Source organism: Psammomys obesus, unplaced genomic scaffold (genome assembly GCF_907164565.1).
Source record: "Psammomys obesus unplaced genomic scaffold, mPsaObe1.curated_primary_1811, whole genome shotgun sequence".
Classification (NCBI taxonomy): domain Eukaryota; kingdom Metazoa; phylum Chordata; class Mammalia; order Rodentia; family Muridae; genus Psammomys; species Psammomys obesus.
In genome coordinates, this window is record NW_026596109.1 from 15,281,729 (window position 1) to 15,307,516 (window position 25,788).

At 38.8% G+C, this 25,788-nt stretch overlaps 2 protein-coding genes across 3 annotated transcripts in view; one reads left to right on the forward strand and one right to left on the reverse strand.

Annotated features, from left to right (window-relative positions):
- Positions 1 to 25,788, reverse strand: part of Asb3 (ankyrin repeat and SOCS box containing 3) — a 65,829-nt gene that overhangs the window by 27,979 nt on the left and 12,062 nt on the right. The window contains exon 2 of the mRNA XM_055628747.1: positions 10,762 to 10,974. Coding sequence (XP_055484722.1) covers positions 10,762 to 10,957 — 196 coding nt within the window. The 5' untranslated portion in view covers positions 10,958 to 10,974. The remainder of the gene's footprint in view (positions 1 to 10,761; positions 10,975 to 25,788) is intronic.
- On the forward strand, positions 12,545 to 20,439 carry Chac2 (ChaC glutathione specific gamma-glutamylcyclotransferase 2). Of its 2 annotated transcripts, XM_055629071.1 has the most exons (3): positions 12,545 to 12,789; positions 17,894 to 17,929; positions 19,452 to 20,435. In XM_055629071.1, exons 1-3 carry the CDS (start codon positions 12,655 to 12,657, stop codon positions 19,815 to 19,817), a joined length of 537 nt encoding a protein of 178 aa, XP_055485046.1. In that variant the 5' UTR covers positions 12,545 to 12,654; the 3' UTR covers positions 19,818 to 20,435. The 2 variants fall into 2 exon arrangements, with proteins under 2 accessions (XP_055485046.1, XP_055485047.1); XM_055629072.1 differs by lacking the exon at positions 17,894 to 17,929 and having other exon boundaries at positions 19,452 to 20,439.

Below are 25,788 nucleotides of genomic sequence, written 5' to 3' on the forward strand. Positions count from 1 at the left end.
CAGCGTACACTCAGGAGGGGCAAGCTACACATGGCAAAAACACGTGTTCCATAGGAGCAAGAGCCACTTGGAATGAATAATCTGGAGTAAACCCACTCCTATCTGCTACACCTGGGAGGAGCACGAAAACACATTCCAAGAATAATTCCATATTCTAAAAAAACTTAAATCACAGGACTCATTTTGTTTTCTTAAGAGTTTTCTCACAAGCACTCAATTCTCATACAATTCCTTTCTTGAACCATGGTCCAACAACCAACCCACTTCAGGTTTTCCTACTCTTAACTTCTAAAGCAGAAAAGGGGAGTGACAGGAGTAAAAAGGCAAGATTTGAGGCAGATGCAGTGTCAAAGATTTTCTTAAGCATGACTTATTGCAATATCAATAAACCTGATTTTACTTCCAAATTTCAATGAGGAAAATCTCTAGCATTATTTTCTTATATTCAACTTTTTAAATACTTCTTTTCGGTTTTTTGTTTTAATTTATTTTTTAATATAACCTTTTTTTTTTTTAAGTTTTATTAACCATTTATACAGCATGCTGCCCACATTTGCCTCCACGCCAGAAGAGGGCACCAAATCTCATAGATAACCATCTGTTAGCCACCATGTGGTCGCTGGGAATTGAACTCAGGACCCTTGGAAGAACAGCCAGTGCTCTTAACCTCTGAGCCATCTCTCCAGCCCATAACTTTTTATTTATTACAATTTATTCACTTTGTATCCCAGCTGTATCCCTACCCTTGACCCCTCCCAATACAGCCCTTCGTCCCTCCCTCATCTCCTCCTATGTCCCTTTCCCAGTCCACTGACAGGGGACATCCTCCTCCCTTCCATCTGACCCTAGCCTATCAGGTCTCATCAGGACTGCCTTTCATAGTCTTCCTCTGTGCTCATCTGTGAGGAAAGGGGAGCCAATGCAAACATGTGAACACTGTTCAGAGGACAGAGGACAACCTCAAGCTTGTCCTCACACACACTATCTTCTCTGACAAAGGGAGCTCACAATTAGGCTAGACAGGCTACTCAGGAACCCAAGGGACCCTCCCTGGAGATCTACCATGCTCAACATTTTACTCGGGTGCTGAACTCAAACTCAGGTCCTCATGCTTATAAGGCAAGTACTTTCTAGTCCTTAAATAGTGCTTTTCTAATGTAAGACCATAGTTTAGTAGTTAATGAAGACTGCACTTATAAAAGAAAAAACACCGCAAAGAAACAGTTACATACAATTCACAAGGAACTAAGGAGCTAATTTAAGATGAAAATTCTGATAAAAAGCTGAAGGTTCTGGCAGCATGAAAATTATGTAAATATGTATATAGTAAAATATTTTTAAATGCACAGCAATAACATTAAGTGGTTCTTCTTACCTCTGCTTTTACATACAAAATAATTCTAAGCTCAGAAGAGTTTAAGGTAAAGGGGGAGGGCATTTTTGAAAGTAAGAATAAGCAAAACAAACAAAAGACTTCTGAGAACATTTTCTTAAATTAACAGAAGTGAAACTAACTCTCAAAGAAACCGAAAACTAGTCATCTGTTTTAAGTAATTCTTGTAATTGTAACTCACTGATGGAATAGGCAGTCTTAGCCTGAACATCCAAAACACAGCTTGTAAGAATTCACAAAAGTAGCCTCACACTTCACAGGATACTCACCAAGTACCTTATCACAGAAGCAGTGTTCCAGAGGTGATCAGAAGTATATCCTTAATCAGGTCAGTTTATTGAAAGATTAATCAGTATTTTAGTATTAAACTTATAGCTTATAGATACAAATGACATAAAAAAAAAAACTAGAAACGCACAGAAACACTACACAATTGATAATGGTGGAGAGATCCTCAATTCAAAATTTCAGTATTGCACAGATAACAACTCTTCCCCCAAATAAACAGAAAATTTAAAATAATTTCAATTTACAAAATGCTTCTGGAAGCCAGGCTCAATGGCACACACCTGTAATCCCAGCATTTGGGGAGGCAGAAGCAGAGGTGGATCTCTATGAGTTCAAGGCAAGCCAAGGCTACAGAGAGAAACCCTGTCTCAAAAACAAACAGAAATCAAAATGAAAAAAAAAATGCTGCTAGAACTACTTGTCATGTTTTAAACTTGATAAAATGACTCAGGTTGCTGATAATAGGTAATAACAGGTAAAATCAGAAGACATGAAACAAAACAGGACAAATATGAAGGGAACTTAGGGTTACACAATAAAAAAAACATGCCTTAAATTTGGAAAAAGTAAAATAATATGGTACTGATACAAACACAGAGAGGAAAGCACCTACAAGAGAAAGAACTTGCCAAGGGACACAATAAGAGACTCAGACATGACACCTGACAACAGGATACCCAGGCCAAGGCAGCAGCCCTTGGGAAGAAAAACATTTCTTAGAAAGAAGGAAGGATGTTCTCTAATCCTGGAGGAAAGGAAAATTAATTCTTAATCTATACATTTAAATATATTTGCGTTATAATATTCATTTACTTGTTTACATGCACACACACGTATATATTCATGTACCATAGCATGCATGTGAAAATCAAAGAACTTGTAAAAGTCACAGATCAAACAGGTCATCAGACTTGACAACAAGCATCTTTACTCATGAAACCGTATCAAAGGTCTCTTTCTTTTTTTTTTAAATCAACCATGAAGCAGAAGGAAGGGGGAATCCAAAGACAGACTATGACAAAAATAATCTAATTGTACTTCAAAACACGACATAAAGTCTGTAGGGAAGAAGGGATAAAATGATGCCTTACATAATTTTGAAAATAATGGTATGACTACAAACTATACATAACTATACATAACTATACAAACTATACATAACAAACTACACTGCACTGTAGTTGACAATGGTTAGTTTTTTTACAAGACAGAGATGAACAATTCTAAAACTACTTTTATACACAGACTACATCAAACAAAGAATGTACTGCAGATGTTCTGGAAATGGAGGTTTCACATAAGTAACAGGAAAGCCAGAATGAATCTAGAATGTAATTCTAGATTACAGTCCAGATATCAACACATACATACACATACGGGTTATAATCCATAAATTCATTTTCTAGTTCTAGAAGAGCTTAAAAGCAATCACAGGCCAATGGTATTCAGTCCCTCGATCTTGGTTTAAAATATCATTCTCTAACAAAAGAAACAGCTATAAATCGTCTGATCTCCAGGACAGCTACACAGAGAAACCCTGTCTCAAAAAACCAATAAACAAACAAGCAAACAAAACCTTTTGATCTACAGTGCTGCCCTGTCTGCAAGATAGGCTAGGGCAATGGTGGCCTAAAGCTTGTGGATGTAACCAACCAATGTAGCATTTGACTTAAGACCAACTCCACAAGATGGAATCCATACCAACACTGCTTGTTTGACCAAGAACCTGAGACTAGATAGCCTAAGTACCTGGGGTAACATAGTTGGTTAGTTAGATAGATAGATAGATAGATAGATAGATAGATAGATAGATAGATAGATAGATACAGACAGAGAGACATGCATGCATATACATGATTAGACAGACAGACAGATAGATGGCTATATCAATAAAATGATTCAAGGATATTCTGCCATACTCATAAATCAGTGCCTTGTTCATTCATCATTAGAGAAGCTTAATCCTGCAGATAGGAACAGATATGGAGACCCAGAGCCAGACATTACACACAGAGTAAAAGATCTTAGAACAGGCCAGTTGTGGTTGTGGTGGCTGTCCTTAATCTCAGCGTCTAGGAGGCAGAGGCCAGGTGGATCTCTGTGAATTCGAGTCCAGGACATCCAGTGCTCTATTACACAGAAAAGCTCTGTCTGGGACAATAAATAAATAAATAAATAAATAAATAAATAAATAAATGAATGAATGAATGAATGAATGAATGAATGAATGAATGAATGAATGAATAAATAAATAAATAAGTAAATAAATAAATAAATAAATAAATAAATAAATAAGTAAATAAATAAATAAATAAATAAATAAGGGGGTGGTGGTGGGCAGGGAGAGACCTTGCAACACTCAGCCCTAAACAGGGTGTCTCAATTGAATCCTCATCAAGGCTCAGGGAACCTTGTATAAAGGTGGCAAAAGAGTATAAAAGTCAGAGGGGATGAAGTCAACCAAGAAAATAAGATCTCTATTGGCATAAGGAAAGCTCACATGAACTCACAGAGACTGAGGCAGCATGCACAGGACCTGCATGGGTCTGCACCAGGTCCTCTGCATATATATTATGCCTTCCAGTTTAGTGTTTTTATGGGATTCCTGAGCATGAGAATGAGTGGGTCTCTGATTCTTGTGCTAACTCTTGGGCTCTTTTCCTTCTGTTTATTTTGTCCAATTCAAATGTATTAGTTTTTGTTATTATCTTATATTTTATTATTATCCCTTAGAGGCCTGTTTCCCCATGAGAGACAGAAAGAGAATGGATTGTGATGGGTAGATAGGTAGGGGAAACTGGGAGAAGTAAAGGGAGGAGAGAGTATAATGGGAATATATTATATGAGAAAATTGTTATCAAAAACGGTAAAACTTAAGGAAAGACAGACTTTGACTCACAGTTTGAGAGAGTCTAGTCTATCACAAAAAGGAAAGCATGGCTGTAGGACTGTCCTGTGGCAAGAGCAGGAGACGGGTGTTTACATTTCATCAGCAGTAAAGAAACGGCCTTGGGAGGTACCTGGATAACCTATGTAGAAGAAAAGGGGATGAGAGTACTCTTGTAGACATTATTGTCTTGGAGGTGTGTCTTGACTGGCTCACTGGATAGACTGTAGTACTCACCTGGTCAGCTTCCGGAGCAAACATCACTGGGGTGCCGGCACTCTCACTTCCACCAGAGTTGACTGATTTAATGGACATATCACGAAATACTAACCCAGGGAGCAGTCTTCATGTCAAATATGCTGTATGCATGCAGAATCTTACCAGCTCTCATTGTGGTCAGGAACAAAGTATCTGTGCTATGTTGGGTATGGCTTCTATGAAGTCTGGGCAAATCACTAGTGATGCAGACAATTATGAGAGAAATATCATCCTGAATATGAACATCTCAAAAACTCACTGGCAGGGAAGATGCTTAATCCTCATTCAGAAGGACAAATGCAACAGACATTGGAAGCAGAAGACAGGGAACAGGACAGGAACCTATGAGAGAGGGTCTCTGAAAGACTCTACTGATTGAGGTATCGAAACAGAGGCTGAGACTCATAGCCAAACTTTGGGCAGAGTGAAGGGAATATTATGAAAGAAGGGGGAGATAGAAAGACCTGGAGGGGACAGGAGCTCCAAAAGGAGACCAACAGAGCCATAAAAACTGAGTCCTGGGGGCCCTGAAGACAATGATACCCCAACCAAGGACAATGCATGGAGAGGACCTAAAACCCTGGCTCAGATGTAGCCCACAGACTCAGTTTCCTAGTGGGGTCCCTAGTAAGGGGAGCAGAGGCTGTCTCTGGCATGAACTTAGTGTCAGGCTCTCTGACACTAAGGGTGCAGCCTTGCCAGGCCATAGAGGAAGACAATGCAACCAGTCCTGATGAGACCTGATAGGCTAGGGTCCAATAGAAAGGGAAGAGGACCACCTCTATCAGTGGACTAGAGGAAGAGCACAGGGGAAGAAGGAGGGAGGATGGGATTGGGAGGAGATAAGGGAGGGAGCTACAGCTGGGATACAAAGTGAATAAGTTGTAGTAAATGATACTAAAGTTCACTGGCAAATGCACAGTGAACAGCAGAAAGAGCAACCAGCATGCCTTTAGAAAGAAAGGGCTCTGTAGCCTCGGACTACATGAATAGACTGCATGAAACTAGCTCCTGTACAAGAACCTTCAAAACTTGATCTTCACTCAACGAACCTTGGATGAAAAAGATGAAGATGCTGACAGTGACATTCATAACACTGATCACAAAGTTACAGAGGAAAGCCATGAAGAGCCAGCATTTCAGAATTTCATGGAAGAATCAATGGCACAAAACTAAAAGAAAAACAACTGGATAACTTTCATTTCCTTTGGGAAATCTCACTTGTTTTGAAAGCATGAAATTCTGGATCTCTATACAAAGAAACTCATTATGATTCTAGTTTTCTTCTGCAAAGCAGCTTCTCTAGTGAGGGAAGTAAAAAATGAAGTCAGGGTTAGAAGACTTGGAACTGGTAGATAAACTCCAACCCTTGGTTGGCGTTTGCCTTTTATTCAAGGAAGAATACCCATTCCTTTGGAAACTGATGACTCTTCAGCCTAAAACTTCAAGTTGAAACAACTTGAGCTCACTTACTGCAAATGGAACAGAATTTACCATCTTGATAATGAATTTGGATCTCTACTACACTAGATCCAGACTCAGCTCCCAGACCCTAGCATTGTGTCCTTCCCTCTGCACCTTGAGTTGCTGTCCTTTTAGCAGAATGTAAGAGGAAAATGAGGTTGTACAAAGCGGCCCAAGTAGAGTGCCTTTAGCAACCAGTCAGTGTTAGCCTGTGATGTTCCTTGTGCTAAGTAAGTAGAACATTATAAAGAATTGTTTGGACAGTAACTTGGATAAAGGTTTTAATGAAAAAGAAAAGAAAAAAAAAACAAAGCAAACAGAAACACAAGTTCAGGAAGTTAATATTCATAATTAGAAAATTTGGAATTATAAAAGTTAGGCTATAATCCTGGCTTTGCCAGTTATAATTTGGATTACACTCTAGGCAAGCGCTTTAAACTTTTTATGGCTCAGGCTCAATAATCATGAAACAAGAAAAAAACATTTAACTGGCCTAACCCTCAGTGGGACTCAATGGGATAATAAGTACAGTTTGAATATTATGAAACAAACACAAGTAGGTATGTAATCATTATGTTATTTACATACTGAAAAAGTTGCTATAAATTTAGTAAAGTCTCCAAAGCATCGGAGATGGAGTTTTCGGTGAGATGGCTCAGTGGTCAAAAACACTTGCCACATAAGCCTGAAGACCCTGTTCAATCTTGAGAACCCATGTAAAGGTAGAAAAAGAGAAGCAAATTCACAAATATGTCTACTGCCATGCATGCACCATGGCACACTCACCCTCTCAAACATACATCATCACACACATGCCGACATGTGAACACACGAACAGATTCAACAATAACTTAAAGGAGGACTCAGATTGGAATATAGAAAAATGGAAAATGCTGTCTACAGGCTTAACATGTTAACTGATAACACCCTTAGCTTTGAGTTGCTAGAAGCTAATAGCCTATTATATTAATAGACTACTTTTACTTAATAGCTAAAAGAATACTAGCTCAGATACAGATGTGGGGGATACAGATCCACAATGACAATGTTTTGTCAGTCCATCAACCTCATAGAATCTTCAAACTTAACATGAAACCACTTCCATATAGAAACATGTTACTGAGTATCACTTAAATCCATATTCCTGGGCCTCTGTCATTCATATTCAGCATAGAAGAAGCCATTTTGGCACTGGGAACTGGGCTCTGTCAGTAAAAGCATCTGCTACACAACCATGAGGACCAAGTTTGAATCCCAGCACTGATGTCTCCCTGTCCCCCACAGCATTCGCTCTGAAACTCACTGGCCAAACAGCCTAGCCTAATCAATAAGCTCCAAGGTCAGTGAGAGACTATGACTCAAAAAGTAAGGTCAGAGGCTAAATACATAGCTCAGGGGTTAAGAGCACACTGCTCTTACAGAAGATCTAAGTTTAGTTCCCAGTACCTACATCAGGCAGCATACAACCACCAGCCCCAGGAGACCCAGTGTTTTCTACTAGCCTCTGTGAGTATACACATTCATATGCGGTTCCCTACACAGAGAACACACATAAATCAGGCAGCTCACAATGAACTGAGATGCCAACTCCAGGGAACCTGACACCCTCTCCTGGATTCACTGGCATCTCATACATGTGACATCCCCTCACACAGACACACCTTACCTACAAATAAAAAAACCTTTGAAAGATTCTGAATGCTTTTACCATAAAGAAATGTTAAAGCAATATCTTAGTTAGGGTTTCATTGCTGTGAAGAGACACGATGACCAAGGCAACTCTTATAAAGGAAAACATTTAATTTGGGGCTAGCTTACACTTTCAGAAGTTTTATCAATTACCTCATGGCGCAAAGCATGGCAGCGTGCAGGCAGACATGGCACTGGGGGAGCTGAGTTAAGTGTTGATGAGAAAGCAACCAGGAGACTGTTTCATACTGAGTGTGGCTTGAGTATTTAAGACCTCAAAGCCCCGCCTCCACAGTGAAACACATCCTCTAACAAGGCCACACCTAAGAGTTCCATGCCCTATGGCCAAGCATTCAAACACATGAATCTATAAGGGCCATACCTATTCAAACCACCACAAGTAATACATATGTTTAATCTAATTTAAATACTATAATATATATGTGTATATGTATGTATGTGTGTGTGTGTGTGCACACATTTTGAAACACCACATAAAATACTTTGTTTTATGTATCACTGTAAAAAGTAGGGCTAGAGGTTGGGCATGATGGTGCACTTTTTTAATCTCAGCACTCAGAAGGCAGAAGCAGGCAGATCTCTGTGAGTTGAATGCCAGCCAGATCTATACAGTAAGTTCCAGGATAGTCAGGACTAAATAGAGAGACCTTGTGTCAAAAACAAACAAATAAAAACAACAACTGAGAGAGAGAGAGAGAGAGAGAGAGAGAGAGCTGAGAATACAGTTTCAGTAGTAAAGTGCTTACCTAGAATGTAAAGCAGAGAGTAAAAAAATTTACATGGTTGAGGAAGTGGCTCATTAAATAAAGTGCTACATAAGCATGAAGGTGTAAATTTAACCTTCAGTACCCACATAAAAGCTGGTTCTACAATATGAACATGTTATCCTAGTACTGGGAGGCAAAGACATGAAGCTTCCTGGCTCACTGGCCATCTAGTCAAGCTCAATCAACAACATGCAGGTTCAGCGAGAAAATACCTACTTCTTTTTATGTATATATCTAAAAAAGTTTAGGCTTTTCCAAATAAATTGTGAGACAGACAGAGAGATAATACATAATGAATGGATGGGGTATGTGTGTCAGTGTGTAATTTATATATTTTTAGGTTGTGGTGGTGGTGGTTTGAATAGGTATGCTCCCGACCCCCACACCCCTGCTGCCCCAGGCTCATGGGTCTGAATGTCTAGTCCATAGGGAGCAGGACTATTAGGAAGTGTGGTCTTGTGTGTCACTGTGGGGTAGGCTTAGAGGTCTCCTCTGCTCACACTGTGCTCAGTGTGGAACAGTCTCCTGCTGAGGATCCAGATGTAAAACTCTCAGCTCCTCCAGCACCATGTCTGCCAGCAGGCTGCTATGCCAAATAGAGTTCAAGCTTCGAGCATTCAGTATGCAAAATTATAAAAATATGTGCAATATCATACCATCACTCTCCATCCATTCCTGCTTTACTTTTTATTTTCTCAAAAATGAAACAATCCTGCTTAATGGCTTTTATCTATGTATTATCTATCTCTCCTAACAACAACACAAGAACTATAAAGGCTGGTACTCTGGTATATGCTATACTACAAATATAAACTCCAAGTAATTGGAAAATTTCTCAAATGAAAAGTATTTTTGTTTGTTTGTTTTTTTCAAGACAGGGTTTCTCTGTGTAGCTTTGGCTGTCCTGGACTCACTTTGTAGACTAGGCTGGCCTTGAACTCAAAGAGATCCACCTGCCTCTGCCTCCCTGAGTGCTGGGATTACAGGTGTGAGCCTTCACACTGGCGAAAAGTCCTTGTTTAAATCTTTGTTTTTTTTCTTTCTTCTTTTTCTTTTTCTGTTTCTTTTCTTTTTCTTTTTTTTAAGATTGGAGGTTGGAGAAATGGTTCAGTGGTTAAGAGAACTTGTTGTTCTTGAAGAGAACCCAGGTTTGGTTTTCACCAACAACACAACGGCTTCCAACAGTCTGTGACTCCGGCTCCATGGGCTCCATCCTTCTCTTTTGACCACCAAGGGCACCAGGTATGCACATGGTGTGCATACATACATGCAAGCAGGTGACTCACACTCATAAATATTTTAATGTTTAACAAGATTAATCCAAGTAAAACTCTAGTAGCACTGTCCCTGCTGCTTTATTTCCTTTTCTGGGTGAAAGAAGAATACATATCGTGAGTAATTCCCAAAGCTGAAATTAAAGCAGCATGCTACCCTGCCATATCACCTACATAATGAATAAAAATAAACAAAGAGCCTGGGCATGGTGGCACATGCTTTTAATCACAGCACTCGGGAGGAACCGGCAAGCAAATCTCTGAGTCCCAGGCTAGCCAGAGCCACAGTAAGACCCTGTCACAAAAGAGAAACAAAATCAAAAATAAAGAGGCCAGTGAGATGGCTTAAAGGGTAAGGACACTTGCTGCTAAACCTGATAACCGAAGTTTAACCCCCAGAACCCACATGATAGAGGGGGAAAACTAGCTCCCTCAATATGTCCTCTAACCTCCACAGGCGTACCACAGTACATGTATGCCTCACACAAACAAATTAAGTAAGTATGTAAATAAATGTAAAATAAATAAAGTACAAACACTTCCGGTATAAAGGGCAGTATTTATAGATGTCTAGATGGAATACCAGCCAAGGCAGAAATCTTACCATCCTTAATAGGAGAGAGAGGATTACAGAAAAGGAAACAAATACTACCAATGATTACAATCTTATTTTCTGATTTTAGTTATTATAGACAGCCCCACAACTTGCCTTTACTTTACCTGTGTGAATTAACATCTGCAAGCACTCTACAGAGTTGTGATAAGCTGCTTCATGAATTGGCGTCCATCCCCTGTTATCAGCAACATCCACACTTCGACCTTTTCTGAGCAGTTTCCTTAAAATTTTAACATTTCCTTCTCTGGTAGCAAGTCCAACCGCAGAGCATGTATCTGAGTAAGCCTCCGTAAAATTCATCCTTTTGCTCAGTCAGTCTATAAAGCAAGGCAGAAAGACAATACTACGGTCAGTAAAAACAAAACTGAACTAGATCAGCACATCACAGTGGCCCTGTTTCATATCGCACGTGAGACCATTGAAGAAACTGTCATGACACACAGCCTGAGCTCCAGCTTACCCCAGATGGCCCTCACATCAGCTCCTGGCAAGATTATGTCAAATGCCAGGGGAGTTTTGGGTCTTTGTAGGGGAAAGTATGTACGTATCACTTAATTTTCAATTTCTGAGCAATTCAAATACATAATATACTACACTCTTAAGAATACAAAAAAAAAAAAAAAAAAAGAACACAGCCCAAAGCAAGACTAAGAAAACAGGTTTCCCAAGTTACCCATGATTCTATAGATTTTCCTACCAATGTTTATCTAAATTTTAAGCTGTCCTGCCATAGTTTAGAACTACCTGAAAGGGAAGCAATGAAAAACATAAGAGTTAAGAATGAAATCCAGGGGAAAAAAACATTTGAAACTAAATATAAGAACACTCAACAATCCAAAATAATATGGACTCATTAAAGAATATACATCATCCTCCAAGTTTCCTGTTACCAAACAAAACAGTACCCATTCATCTGCGAAAGGAACTCTAGAGACAGCATTATAGAAACCAATGAAGGACTGTAAGTAATGTGTCAGCACACCTGCTCTTCTCTGAGCCGCAGAGAACATTAAGTATGAACATGACTCTTTTTGGCAGTTTAAATACATGTTAGGTTTCAGCACTGGGACAAACGGCTGAGGAGCCCATTTAATATCAAAGCCAACACTGGCCGCCAGGTTCTCCCTACATCCCGTAGTCCCTATCTGTTACAGGGCCCTCCTGGCTGGCATACTCCGTCCCCTACCCTAAACCTCTCCAACTCAGAGGGTGAGTTGCCCTTACCTATATAATCCCACCATTTCGGATACCTGGTCTCTTTCATCTATTCCTCTTCGAGCCTCCTGGCTGCTGCACTGGCTCCCCACTTTCCTCTCCTCTTTCCCTCACTACTCGCCTCACATTGCACAGCTCAGTTTGGTCTTGTCCACTCTAGGCTCTCCCAGATATCTCTGATTCTATGCCTCCCTTTTACCTGTAACAAATTCTCTCCTCCCCCATACCTAGAAGCAGTCATGTTCTTTTCCTTTTTATTTCTTTTTTTCATCCAGTGTTCTAGTTGCTCTTTCACAGGCATAAAACTGGTGTTGCTAATTTTCTGCTTCTATTTGAAAGGCAAAGGGAAGAGGTTTTGGTCATATGGTGATTATACTTCCAGGATCTGCTACTCAGGCTGTTAAACGTCGGCAGCTAGCCAATTTTCAAAACACAACAAAGTGCCTATGTGCCGACTGCGGTGCCTATAAGAGAGTACCAGTTCCAGCCAGGGGTCCTGCCTTTTCTCCTCTCTCTAATCTCGCAAGAAAAGAGGGGGAGGGCTGCTGCTCCAACTACAATGTCGCAAATTTCTGAAGAATTGTGGGTAATGTAGTCCCCTGACTCCTACCCCCCTTGCACCACAGAAGCTCTGGAAAAAAACGTTCCTGGAGACTGCAACCCAGTGTGCTTTGCGCTGAACCCCGGCAGTAGCCAGCACGCCTGCCGCCGCCCCTGCAGCCGGTTACTCCCCTGGCGGCAGTCCCGTTCTGAAGCCCGGAAGCTGGCCAGGGTCCGGAAAGATGTGGGTGTTTGGTTACGGGTCCCTCATTTGGAAGGTGGACTTCCCCTACCAGGACAAGCTGGTTGGTTACATCACAAACTATAGCAGGCGCTTCTGGCAAGGCAGCACTGACCACCGCGGGGTCCCCGGCAAGGTAAGGAGCCAGTGCCCGCACACCTAGCTACGAGGCAGAGCACTGGCATAGAATAACGCTCTCCGCAACTTCGTTGGCCACCTGTCCTCGCCTCTCTCTCCAGGACGGTCACCTTGAGACCTTTTCAGAAGCCAGCAGTTAGGTTTGGTTTGGGGGTTTTGATATTGTTTTTGTTTTTGGTTTTTCGAGACAGGATTTCTCGTGTGCCCTCTGGAACTCGTTTTGTAGACCAGGATGGCCTTGAACTCCCTGGGATTGCCTGCCTCTGCCTCCCAAGTCCTGGGATTTAATGGTGGGTTCCACCATGACTGGACGAGCAGTTAGTTTCTAAAGGAGAAGGCACAGGCACGCAAGCTCGCACAAGGCTGAAGTACCTGGGGCAGCCCTTGTCTTGCCAACCCCCCAAAATTAATAAAGATGAATTTTCATGTCAACACATGATCAATATGTAAATTCGTTGATATGCCCGCAATATGCCAGTTGTTTACTACTTTGAATTTACATGTGATCAAAAATTTCCAATTTATTTTTTTTAATGTTTTAGTTTAAAGATGCCTAAGATCACAAAAGAACTAGTTTACAAAGTTATTTCCAATTTTTATGCCCATGGTGATTATTTTGATTGGGAGATATAAGTTATGTAAGGTTTGCAGTTCGTTATGAGTAAAACAGTACAAAAATCTACGTTACTCTTTCATGGTTCCTTCTCCAGAGTGCTCTTGGATTATTAATGTAAAATACAAATCATTTTATCTATTTTCAGTCGGTCACATAAGGCATTCATCTCAGTAGGGGTTCAGAGAATTAGAAGCAGCTCACAGCTTTGCACTGGCTTCAAAACAACTAATCTGAAAAAAATAAAACAAGTATGCAGTAACTAGTAATTTGTTTGGCTAACTTCTAACCTTTGTAGTACTTCATTTTGAATGCTTATATGTTCTCTAAAATACTCTCAAAATTAGCCTAGCCTGCTGGTTTAAGTCTGTAATCCCAAAGAGGGTCACAAATTCAAGACCTGCTTGGACCTGAAACTCAGAAATTAAAAAGGGGGTTGGGATATACTTAAGTAGTAGAGTTCCTGCCTAGCACATGGCCCTGAGTTCAAGTCCCAGCACCATTTTTAAAAATACTCCAAAGTACAATATTCTAAAATGCTGGAAGCCAGATATCAGAAGAGATTCTTGGAAGGAAAAGACCAAGATTCTGAAATAGTTTGTACCTGCTAAAAGACACATGAAAAGCATCTGAGTTAGAACCATTCTAAGTTTGTCAATTAAGAATTAAGGTAGACTTTCCTGACCTGCTGGAACCCAAAACTGAGGGCGAATGTTTATTTACAGCCAACAGAAACATCATAACCAAGAATTCAAGACAATTATACAACAATATTCAAGACATCAGTTTTAATATATGTTTCTTACATAATATGTGTACTGCCAAGCAGACTGCTGGTAAGAAATTGTCTAATCAATACACTAGTTCTTCAAAAGTCCATGGGTTTTCTTGGGGATGAAGGAGCTGTTTGGTTTTGGTTCTATGTATCACTTTTAAAAGTAGGGCCAGAGAGCCTGCATAGTAGTACATGACTTTAGTTCCAGCATTCAGGAGGCAGAGGCCAGTGGATCTCTGTGAATTGAGGCCAGAGGTACATACTGAAACCCTGTCTGGGAGGTGGCAGGGTCCCATGGTTCTTAAAAAGAAACATTTTTAATAAATAAGGCCAGTGATGTGTCTCCTCAAGCAAACGACAAAACTGACTCCTACAAGGTATCCTCTGACCTCCATGCACAAGCCATGGCACAGCTGCGCCACATAAAGTAAATAAATGTAAAAAAATAATACACCAATGTTTCTTCATACTTTAGCCTACTGAGACTTAAGAAAGGAAATCTAGAGCAAGGAACTCCATTGGCTAATAGTTTTACACCTTTCATTTCAAAAAATTCCATCCTTGAACATGAAAGGAAATACCTTGTACTAATTATGTTCCAAATAAAGTATTCTTTTTAAGAACTAGACAAAACATCATTACTTGACTTCACATTGGAATTCACATTTGTCTAAGTGTTAACCATCTGGACAAGAATAAAAAAGCCTACAGAACTATTCAGCAACTTAGAATGATACTTCTTAGGATATACTGTTTTTTTACAGCAGGGTGTACCCAGTAAATTAGTTAATAAGAAAGGTAGATATATACAAGCTTATTCACACATAGTGTAGCAGAGAAAATAGTGTTTGACTTTTCTTCATTAGACTTTAATTTCTTTCTAAGTTTTTGTTTTTTTGTTTTTAGAGACAAGAGTCTCACTACACATTCCTGGCTGGCCTGGAAATCACTATGTAGACCAAGCTGACCTCAAACTCACAGATATACAACCTCCTCTGCCTCCCAGAGTGCAGGGATTAAAGGCCTGTGCCTCCATACCTCACTCCTAAATTTACTTGAATATATATTTATCACAAAAATGATTGTTTCTCAACAAAGTAAAGATTTGACTTAAGGAGATTTTCTCCAAAGTTATAACTGCAAAACAGGAAGCTTGTTTATTTTGTTTTGTTTGATACAGGATCTTGTATAGCTCAGGCTGCTTTGAACTTGGTATATAGTTAACATGACTATGAATTTCTGATACTCCTGCCTCCACCTCCCAAGTACTCTAGAGTACAGGTGTAGACCACCACACCTGGCAAAGGTATCATTTTAATTTGAAAAAATCAGGAACATTTACTAAATCCTTAACTTTCCTAGATTAAAAGCATTCCTCATCACCTAATAAAAACACCAATTCTGACAATAATAAAACATCTTCCAATCCTATTCAGTTTAAAAGACCTCTTCTTAGCCATGAATGGTGATGCACACTTGTAATCACTGAACTGAGGAGGCTGAGGTAAGAGGATTGCCACACTGGGGCCAGCCTGTGCTACACAGCAAGACCCTGTTTTGTCTCAAAAATAAAGAAGGAAATGAAAAGGGCAGCTTGTAGCTCAGCTAATATTAATCTCTACTACCACATAAACTAGGGTGTGGGGGAACTTTACTCCTACTTCAAGAGATAAGAGGTGGAATATCAGAAGGTAGTTCTAGGCCATCTTCAGCTACAGAGCAAATACCAGGCCAGCTTGGGCTACATAAAACCCTGTCTTAAAATAAGGAAAGAACCCTTTCTTCAGTTTCATTGCTTATCAAAGAAAACATTTACAAACATACACTGCTTTTCAAAAATGTTTAAAGACATGACTGTAAGAGTTATAAATAAGAGTTTTAAGTAAGTCAGTATAACTCAATGAGAAAGGTGGGAAGGAATGGGGTTTGTAGTTTAGCAAAGCACTTTTGTTGGTTGTATTCTGTAGAATATCACAATCTTGAAAGATTTAAAGCTAGAAAGCTATTCTTGGCTCTCCCTAGAGTAGGAAGAAGCAAAATCAGAGGCAGGCAGAGAAATCTTTAAGGAGATGACTGGATGATAGAAAAAGAACCAAATTGGAGTGAAGAGATGGCTCTGAAGTTAAGAACTCATACTGTTCTTGCAGAGAACCCAAGTTCATTTCCCAAGACCTACAATGGGCAGCACACAACTATCTGTAACTCTGGCTCCCAGGGGATCTGATGTCCTCTTCTAGCCTCATATGCATATAACCCCACGCAGACACATAGTTTTTAAAATATGGACTTATTTTAGTGGGGGGATAGTGTACCTTCACATAATTTTAGAAGACAAAAGTTTTAAAGATAAAACTATCCAGAACTGGATGAGCTGGGCAGAAGGGGAAATGAGCTGGAATGCAAAATTGTCACCCTCAGTGCACGAATTTTTCATTCTGCATCGTTCTATTTCTTCCTCCTTCCATTGTAATCACTGTACATTTTACCAACCTGATATTCCCAAAATACTTCTTCCATCCTACCAGTCACCTGCTACCCACACGCCACAGGTTTCAATTTCTAATTTCTCGCACATTTCAATGGCTTATTCCCACTAACTTTAGTTGTTCGTTGTACACTGACTTCAATTGTGCTTTTTTTGTTGTTTTGTTTTGTCTTGTTTGTTTTTAGCCTAAGGTTCAAGATAGGAAAAGTGTCTACTTCTACTATAAACTCCACCTCCACTCCCTCAATTCTCATCTCTGGCTTTACAAATCTAACTTTATGCAATCTCCAGTCATCTTTCTAAAATGTCTCTCTCTTAGGGGGGAACCCTCTGCTACAAACAGCAGTCTGGGGAGGCAGAGACAGAAAGTTCTCCAGGAATTCAAGGCTACATAGTGAGTTCTAGGTAGCCCAGACTATAGACTAAGAACTATCTGAAAAGAACAATTGATTAATTATTTAAAATTTAATTAATTAAAATGTACTTAAGGGTATGATAGTCCTGCCAGGTAGTCTGTCTTGTATAAGAAGAGTCAACAATTAAAAAAAAAAAAAAAGTAGACAATTTCTAAGCCAGGCATGGTGGATATGCCTATAATCCTAGCACTTCAGAGGTAGAAGCAGGAAAACCAGGAGTTCAAACCAAGCCTTAGCTACATAGCAAGTTTGAGGACACTCTGGGCTACAAGAGACTTTTCCTCAAAAATTTATACACACACACACACACACACACACAAATAAATACATAAATAAATGATAGGCAGACAGGTCGGTAGGTGGAGTGATGAGGTCTAGTATTAGCGTCTCATTAAATCACTGTGACATTCATTTATGAGAATATAAAAGCAGCTACTTTGAAGCACCCTTTGGCATAAATACAAAGGTAAAGGTGCTTCATAGCTACAGGCCAAAAAAAAAAAAAAAAAAAATCAGTCATTCATTCATAACTGAGACCTAAGAATGTCCTAGTAGTGGTTCTGAAAGATGGATGCAATAGTTTCACTAAGCCAGCTGCCATGCTATTACAAATACCTATTATCAGGCTCCAGACCTACAGAATCTGATCTATTAGAGGTGTGGCCTAGCAATGATTTAATCTACTCCCTAAGTAAAGTGGTTAAGATAGATGTAGTAGAGCTTTATTATTCTATGACAAGTTGTTAATGTTTAGTTATATAATGAACTTCAATTCAGAAGAAAAAATACTTATTTCTACCTTTTTCAAAACAGCCTGGAAGAGTTGTGACCCTTGTTGAAGATCCTGGGGTATAGTATACTTATTTTTTTTTTTCATAGACTTAATTAAACTCTTAGCTCTGTATTTCAATAATCAGTGAAATTTTTATTAGTCATCACAGAAAATCTGCATTAAACTAAGTCTAGAACTCTTTTCTGTGTTTGTATTTTGGCCTTTTGGTATTTATCTATTATTTATTTATTTATTCATTTATCTATTTATTTTTATTCTCTGATAGATATTTTATCCTGACCAGTTTCTCCTCCCTCCTCTATTCCCAGTACCTCCTTCATGTACTTCCCCTCTCCACCAATCCACTTTTCCTCCATTTCCCTTCAGAAAAGCCCAGGCTTCCCAGTGATATCAACCAAACTAGGCAGCTTCCCTCATGTTAAGGCTGAATGAGGCAACCCAGTAGGAGGAAAAGGGTCCCCAAACCAGGTAAAAGAGTCAGAGACATCCCCTACTCATACTGTTAGAAGTCCTAAACTGAAAACCAAGCTACACAACTGTAAAATATAAAACATGAGTTTGACCTAGGTTTGGGAGGTTCTTTATTTGTTTGGCTGTTTTTAGTTTTTTTGGGGGGTTTTGTTTTGTTTTTTGTTTGTTCAGACAGGGTTTCTCTGTGAAGTCCTGGCTGTCCTGGATTAAAGGCATGTGCCAACATGGCCCACCGCCCAGTTTGTGTATTTATTATGGAGGTGTTTTTCTTGGGTTTTTGTTTGTTGTTTGGTTTTTTTAGTGGTTGTGGGAAAGTTACAATCAGACCAAAAAACACAATAAAATGCAACCAAATGAAATGGTATAAAATCTCCTTTTTAGGACTTTTCTAAGTGAGTTTGGTGACTAAGAATTTTTGTGATCCTCTTTGATAATAATGGAAACAGGCTCCATATAAGCAAATTATGACTAAGAATCAAATAGAATCCTTAAAGCTCTCTTGCAATTTATGTGGAATCCAGTATTTTTCAGTAAAAAGCTAAAAGTTTCTAACTCACTTTATCAACAGCACTTGTGATTTTTAAGTGAGTTTGAAGCACTCAAAACTTTATGGACGGTACTCAGTTTCTCTAAACTTGAACAAATTATACAACACAAGCATCAAGCAGCACCAGGAGTACTGCCGCCTGCCTGTCAGGAAGCTGAGGCAGAAGAATCACAAGTTCAAGGCCAGCCTTGTTCAAAACCATAGTCCTGATCTGATAATTCAAGAACAAGAAGAGGCAACCCTTAGTGGCATTAATTATAGTCTAGGCTACAAAACACTCCCACCAGTTTATCGTGGAGAGCCATCTGAAAGCACCTCACCTTCAAACCAGCAGCTGTAATTCCTAGTCGGCAAGTGGCACTCTTCCACAGAACTTCTTAATAATCAATAAACAGGACAATAAGACCTAATATAGGAATTTGATGGAAAAGCCCTCTCAGTCAATTACTTACTCAGAATGAAGGTTTTTAAATACTGTTTTTCTTAGTTGTTTATAAGATATCCTTGGTCATAATATATCCTCACATAGTTTGACAATGTATTCTTTTGATTTTCAACAGGGCAGTGTGTGGGGTGTTGCTTACAAACTACCAGTAGGAAAAGAAGAGGAAGTAAAAACATACCTTGACTTCAGAGAGAAAGGCGGCTATAGAACATCAACGGTCATTTTTTATCCAAAAGATCCCACAACAAAACCATTCAGTGTTTTGCTCTACATTGGAACGTGTGACAATCCTAACTATCTTGGTCCTGCACCTCTGGAAGACATTGCTGAACAAATTTATAATGCATCTGGTCCAAGTGGAAGAAATACAGAATATCTTTTTGAACTTGCAAATTCTATTAGGAAACTTGTGCCAGAAGATGCAGATGAGCATCTCTTCTCTTTGGAAAAATTAGTAAAGGAACGTTTAGAAGGAAAATAGAACCCAACTCCTTCAAAGAGGCAGAGCTATTAGTCTTCAGAAAATAACATCAATACAAAACAGCAGTATGTTCTGGACATTCTTACTTGAACATCTTATTATTTAATGTTGTAATTGCAACATCATCTAAATTTACAGTTTATTTACAAGTGTCCTAAAACAAATCCAGAAAATTAGCATAGAGAGAAAGAGTTCACACTCTACAAGCGTTTCCTACCTAGATGACACTTGAACATTTGTTCATTAGAAATACAGTCTCAATTCATGTCCTGTTTTTATCAGACTAACCATGATTTATAGTATATAAGCTTAAAATAATGTTATTAGAAATAAATGGTAATAGATAAGTTCCAGCACTGATTGTTAACTTCCTTGTTACTTGGGATTAAATGAAACTCAAATGTAGGCTAAAATAAATTGGATTTTTTTAATATAAAATTTTCCTTGAAATTGTAATGTGCTATCTTCTCCATTTGTGGAAGACGGTGTTTTATTACAAAGAAATACTCTACCATGGGTTATATAAATCAGCGAACTATTGATAATGTCATTTACTTTGTATTTATATCATAATGAAAGTAGGAAAAAAAAAGTTTGGTTTTCTGATAATTACCAGTTGGTAAAACTGTATTTGAAACAGATTTTATAATCGTAATTTTTCAAAGTAAGAAGTGTCATTCCTGATTATATTCTATATTTTTTTCTTTTTTATATCTTATAATCTAAATAAGAGCACCAACTATCTATGTGGCTACAGGAAGCTAATTCTTAAATTATTGACTTCATAAAATTAGCCTTGATTTTTTTTTGTTGATTAAGATCTTTAGTTTATATCCCATCATAGCTTCCCCTCTCTCCTCTCCTCTCAGTCCTTCCCTTTCACCTGGCTGACCCACCACTCCTTCCCTTCTCCTCAGAAAAGGGGGGGCCTGCCATGGATATCACTTGGCATATCAAGCTGCAGTAAGATTAGGTAAATCTACTGAGGCTAGACAAGACAGCCCAGTTAGGGGAAAGGAATCCAAAGGAAGGCAATATAATCAGAGAGCCTCTGCTCTTCCTTTAGGAGTCTCACATGAAGACCAAGCTGCACAACTGTTACATATGTGCAGAGTCCCTAGGTCCCTACCAAGCATGCTCTATGGTTGGCAATTGAGTCTCTATGAGCTTCTTCACTCCTTCCTCCTCTTCTTCCAAAGGATTCCCCAAGCTCCACCTTATGTTTGGCTGTGGCTCTCTGCCATCAGTTTCCATCAGTTGCTGGATGAAACCTGTCTGATGACATTTATGCTGGGCTTCTGTCTCCAAGTATAACAAAATATCATTAACAGTGTGTGGGATGGGCTACCTCTCATGAAATTGGTCTCAAGCTGGGCCAGGCATTAGCTGGCCTTTCCCTCAATGCTCCAGCTTTTAACCCTGCACATCTTGTTGGAAGAAGAAATTGTGGCTCTAAAGTTTTGTGGCTCAGCTGGTGTCCCAATCCCTCTAGCAGATGGCTTGCCTAATGACAGGAGATGGCTGGTTCAGGCTCCATATTCCTCAGTGCTAGGAGTCTTAGCTAGGGTTACCGTCATAGGGTTTCCATTGTTAGCTAGGGTTTCCATTGTTCTAGGTTTCTAGCTCCTCTCAGAGATGCCTACCCTCATCCCAGTAGTCTCTCCCCTCCATCCTATCCCCAACTCATCTCTCCTATTCCCATCCCCATCCCCTCACCCAACCAAAATTCCATCCACACCCATGTCTAATCTATTTCCCCATCTTAGTGATATTCAAGCACCCCCCCCCATTATCTTCCTTCTTTGGGTCTGTTTGTGGTAAATAATAATAACAACAACCCATTTTTACTGGGTTATTTGGTTTGTTGGTGTCTAATTCTTGAATTCTTTATATATTTGTGATATTAGTTCTCTGTCGGGTGTAGAGTTGGTGAAGATCTTTTCCCATTCTGTAGTTTTGGACTAATATCCACTGAAAAGTGCTTATATACCATATCTGTCCGTCTTAGCCTGGGTTAAACCACTCAGGATGATCTTTTCTAGTTCATTCCATTTGCCTGCAAATTCATGATGTCATTGTTTTTAACAGGTTAGTAATACTCCATTACGTAAACCTACCACTTCACTGGTTCAGGGACATCTAGGTTGTTTCTAGTTTCTGGCTGTTACAAATAAGGCTCCTATGAGCATGGTTGAGCAAGTGTCCTTGTGGTAAGGTGAAGCTTCATTTGAGTATAGGCCAAGGAGTGGTACAGCTGGATCTTGAGGCAGAGCCATTCCCAATTTTCTGAGAAACCAACAAAATTGATTTCCAAAGTGGTTGTATAAATTTGCACTCCCACCAGCAATGAAGGATCGTTCTTGTTCCACTTCCAGGCCATCATGAGCTGTTCCTTGAGTTTTTAATCTTAGCCATTCTGAATGGTATAAGATGGAATTTCAGAATAGTTTTATTTTGCATTTCCCTGAGGACTAAAGACACCGAACATTTCTTTAGTGCTTCTCTGCCGTTAGAGTCCTCTGTCAAGAATTCTTTGTGTAGCTTTGTACCCCACTTTTAATTGGGTTATTTGGTTTGTTGGTGTCTAATTTCTTGAGTTCTTCAATTATTTTGGATATTAGATTTCTGTCAGATGTAAGGTTGGTGGAGATATTTTCCCATTTTGTGGGTTGCTGTTTTGTCCTATTGATAGTGTCCTTTGCCATACAGAAGCTTTTCAGGTTCTTGGGGTCCCATTTATTGTTGATCTAAGTGTCAATATCTGTTGGGGTTCTATTCAGGAACATCTTTTGCCAATGTGTTCAAGGTTGTTCACCACTTTCTCTTCTATTAGATTTACTGTATATGGTTTTATGTTGAGGTCTTTGATCTACTTGGACTTGGGTTTTGTAAAAGGTGATAAATATAGATCTATTTCCATTCTTCTGCATGCAGACATACAGTTAGACCAGCACCATTTGTTGAAGATCCTATCATTTTTCCATTGTATGGTTTTGGCCTCTTTGTCAAAAATCAAGTGTCCATAGGGTTTATTTCTGGGTCTTCAATTCAATTCCAGTGATCAACCTATCTGCTTTTATGCCAGTATCATGCAGTTTTTATTACTATTGCTCTGTGGTACAGCTTGAAATCAGGGATGGAGATGCCTTCAGAAGTTCTTTTATTGTATAGGATTGTTTTGGATATTCTGGAGTTTTTGTTTTTCCATATGCAGTTGAGTGTTGCTCTTTCAAGATCTGTAAAGAACTGTGTTGGAATCTTGATGGTAATTGCATTGAATCTGTAGATTGCTTCTGGCAGAATGGCCATTTTTACTATGTTAATCCTACCAATCCATAAGCATAAGAGATCTTTCCATCTTCTGGTATCTTTTTCAATTTCTTTCTTCTGTGACTTGAAGTTTTTTTTGTTTTTTTTGTTTTGTTTTGTTTTTGTTTTTTGTTTTTTTTTGTTTTGTTTTGTTTTTTTGTACAAGTCTTTCAATTGCCTGGTTAGTTACACCAAGATACGTTACATTATCTGTGGCAACTGTGAAGGGTGATGTTTGACTAATTTCATTCTCAGGTGGTTTATAATTTGTATAAAAGAGGGCCACCGATTGTTTTGAGTTAATATTGTATCCAGCCACTTTGCTGAAGGTGTTTATCAGCTGCAGGAGTTATCTGGTAGAATATTTGAGGTCACTGACGTATACTATCCTATCATTTGAGAATAACGATACTTTGACTTTTTCCTTTCCAATTTGTATCCCCTTGATCTCCTTTAATTATATTACTATAGCTAGAACTTCAAGTACTATATTGAATAGATATGGAGAGAGTGGGCAGACATGTCTTGTCCCTGATTTAACTTGATGTTGGCTATAGGCTTGCTGTATGTTGCCTTTATTGTGTTTAGGAATGTGCCTTCTACCCCTCATCTCTCCCAAGATTTTTAACATGAAGGGGTGTTGGATTTTGTCAAAGGATTTTTCAGTGTCTAATGATATTACCATGCTTTTTTTTCCTTTTACTTTATTTATATGGTGGGTTACATGAATGAATTTTCCTATGTTGAACCATCCATCAGCCCTTAATCATGGTGGCTGATGATTTTGATGTGTTCTTGGATTTGGCTTACGAGTATTTTATTGAGTATTTCTGCATCAAAGTTCGTAAGGAAAATTGGTTTGAAATTCTTTTTTGTTGTTGAGTTTTTGTGTGGTATGGGTATCAGGGTATGGTGGCCTCATAAAATGTTTTTATTTTGTGGAGTAATTTGAGAAGTGTTGGTATTTACTCTTCTTGAGAGTCTGGTAGAATTCTGAGCTAAAACTGGTTCCTGGACTTTTTTCTTTTTCCTTTTTTTTTTCTTTTGGTTGGGAGAATTTTAATGACTGCTTCTATTTCCTTAGGGATTATAGGCCTATTTAAATTGTTTACCTGATCCTGACTTAATTTTGGTAAGTAAAATCTATCAAGAAAATTATCCATCCATTTATATGTTCCAATTTTGTGGAATACAGGTTTTTGAAATAAGAACTAATGGTTCCTTGGATTTCCTCAGTGTCTGTTATTATATCCCCTTTTTCATTCATTTCATTCATTCATTTAAATTTTGTTAATTTGGATATTCTCTTTCTGCCTTTTAGTTAGTTTTGCTAAGTGTTTGTCTTATCTTGTTGATTTTCTCAAAGTAGCTCTGGTTTCACTGATTCTTTGTATTGTTCTCTGTGTTTCTAATTTATTAATTTTAGCCCTGAGTTTTATTATTTTGTGCTGTCTGCTCCTCTTGAGTGTGTTTGCTTCTTTTTGTTATAGAGCTTTCAGGTATGCTTTTAAATTGCTAGTATTAGAGCTCTCCAATTTCTTTATGAAGGTACTTAGTGCTATGATCTTTCCTTTTAGCACTGCTTTCATTGTGTTCCATAAATTTGGGTATGCTATGCATTCATTTTCATTGAATTCTAGAAAGTCTTTAATTTCTTTCTTTATTTCCTCCTTGACCAGTGGTCATTCGGTAGAATATTGTTCAGTTTCCATGAGTTTGTAGGTTTTCTGTTGTTTCTGTTGTTGTTAAAGTCCAGCTTTAATATTTGGTAATGTGATAAGATACAGGAGGTTATTTCAGTTTTCTTGTATCTGTTGAGACTTGTTTTGTGACCAAGTACGTCTTCAATTTTGGAAAAGGTTCCATGAGGTGCTGGGAAGAAAGCATATTCCTTTGTGTTTGGGCAAAAGGGCAAAATGTTCTGTAGATATTTTAGGTCCGTTTAAGTCATAACATCTGTTAGTTTCATTGTTTCTCTGGTTAGTTTCTAAGTGACCTGTCCATTGGTGAGAATGGGTTATTTAAGTCTCCTACTATTAATGTAGAGGGGCCCATTAACCGTTAGTAATGCTTCTTTTACAAATGTGGGTACCAGTGCATCTGGGGCATTGATATTCAGAATTGAGACATCATCTTGGTGATTTTTTTTCCCTTTGATTAGTATGAAGTGGCCTTCCCCATCTCTTTAGTTGAATGTCTATTTTACTAGGTATTAAAATGGTTACTCCAGCTTGCTTCTTGGGTCTGTTTGCTTGGAAAATCTTTTTTTCTAGCACTTTACTCTGAGGTAATATCTATCTTTGATGTTGAGATGGGTCTCTTGTATGCAGCAGAATGATGATCTTGTTTTCACATCCATTTTGACAGCCTTTATCTTTTTATTGGGGAATTCAGTCGATTGATGTTGAGACAGATTAAAGACCAATGATTGCTAATTCCTGTTATTTTGATGTTGGTGGTGGTTGTGTGTGTGTGTGTTTGCACATGCACGGGCATGCATGTCCACTTCCCTTCTTTTGGTTTTGCTGATGTGAAATTATCTCCTGTGTTTTCTTGGGTGAAGTTAACTTTGTATTGGAGTTTTCCTTCTAGTGTCTTCTGTAGGGCTAGAGTTGTGGGCAGATATTGTTTAAATGTGGTTTTGCCATGGAACATCTTGTTT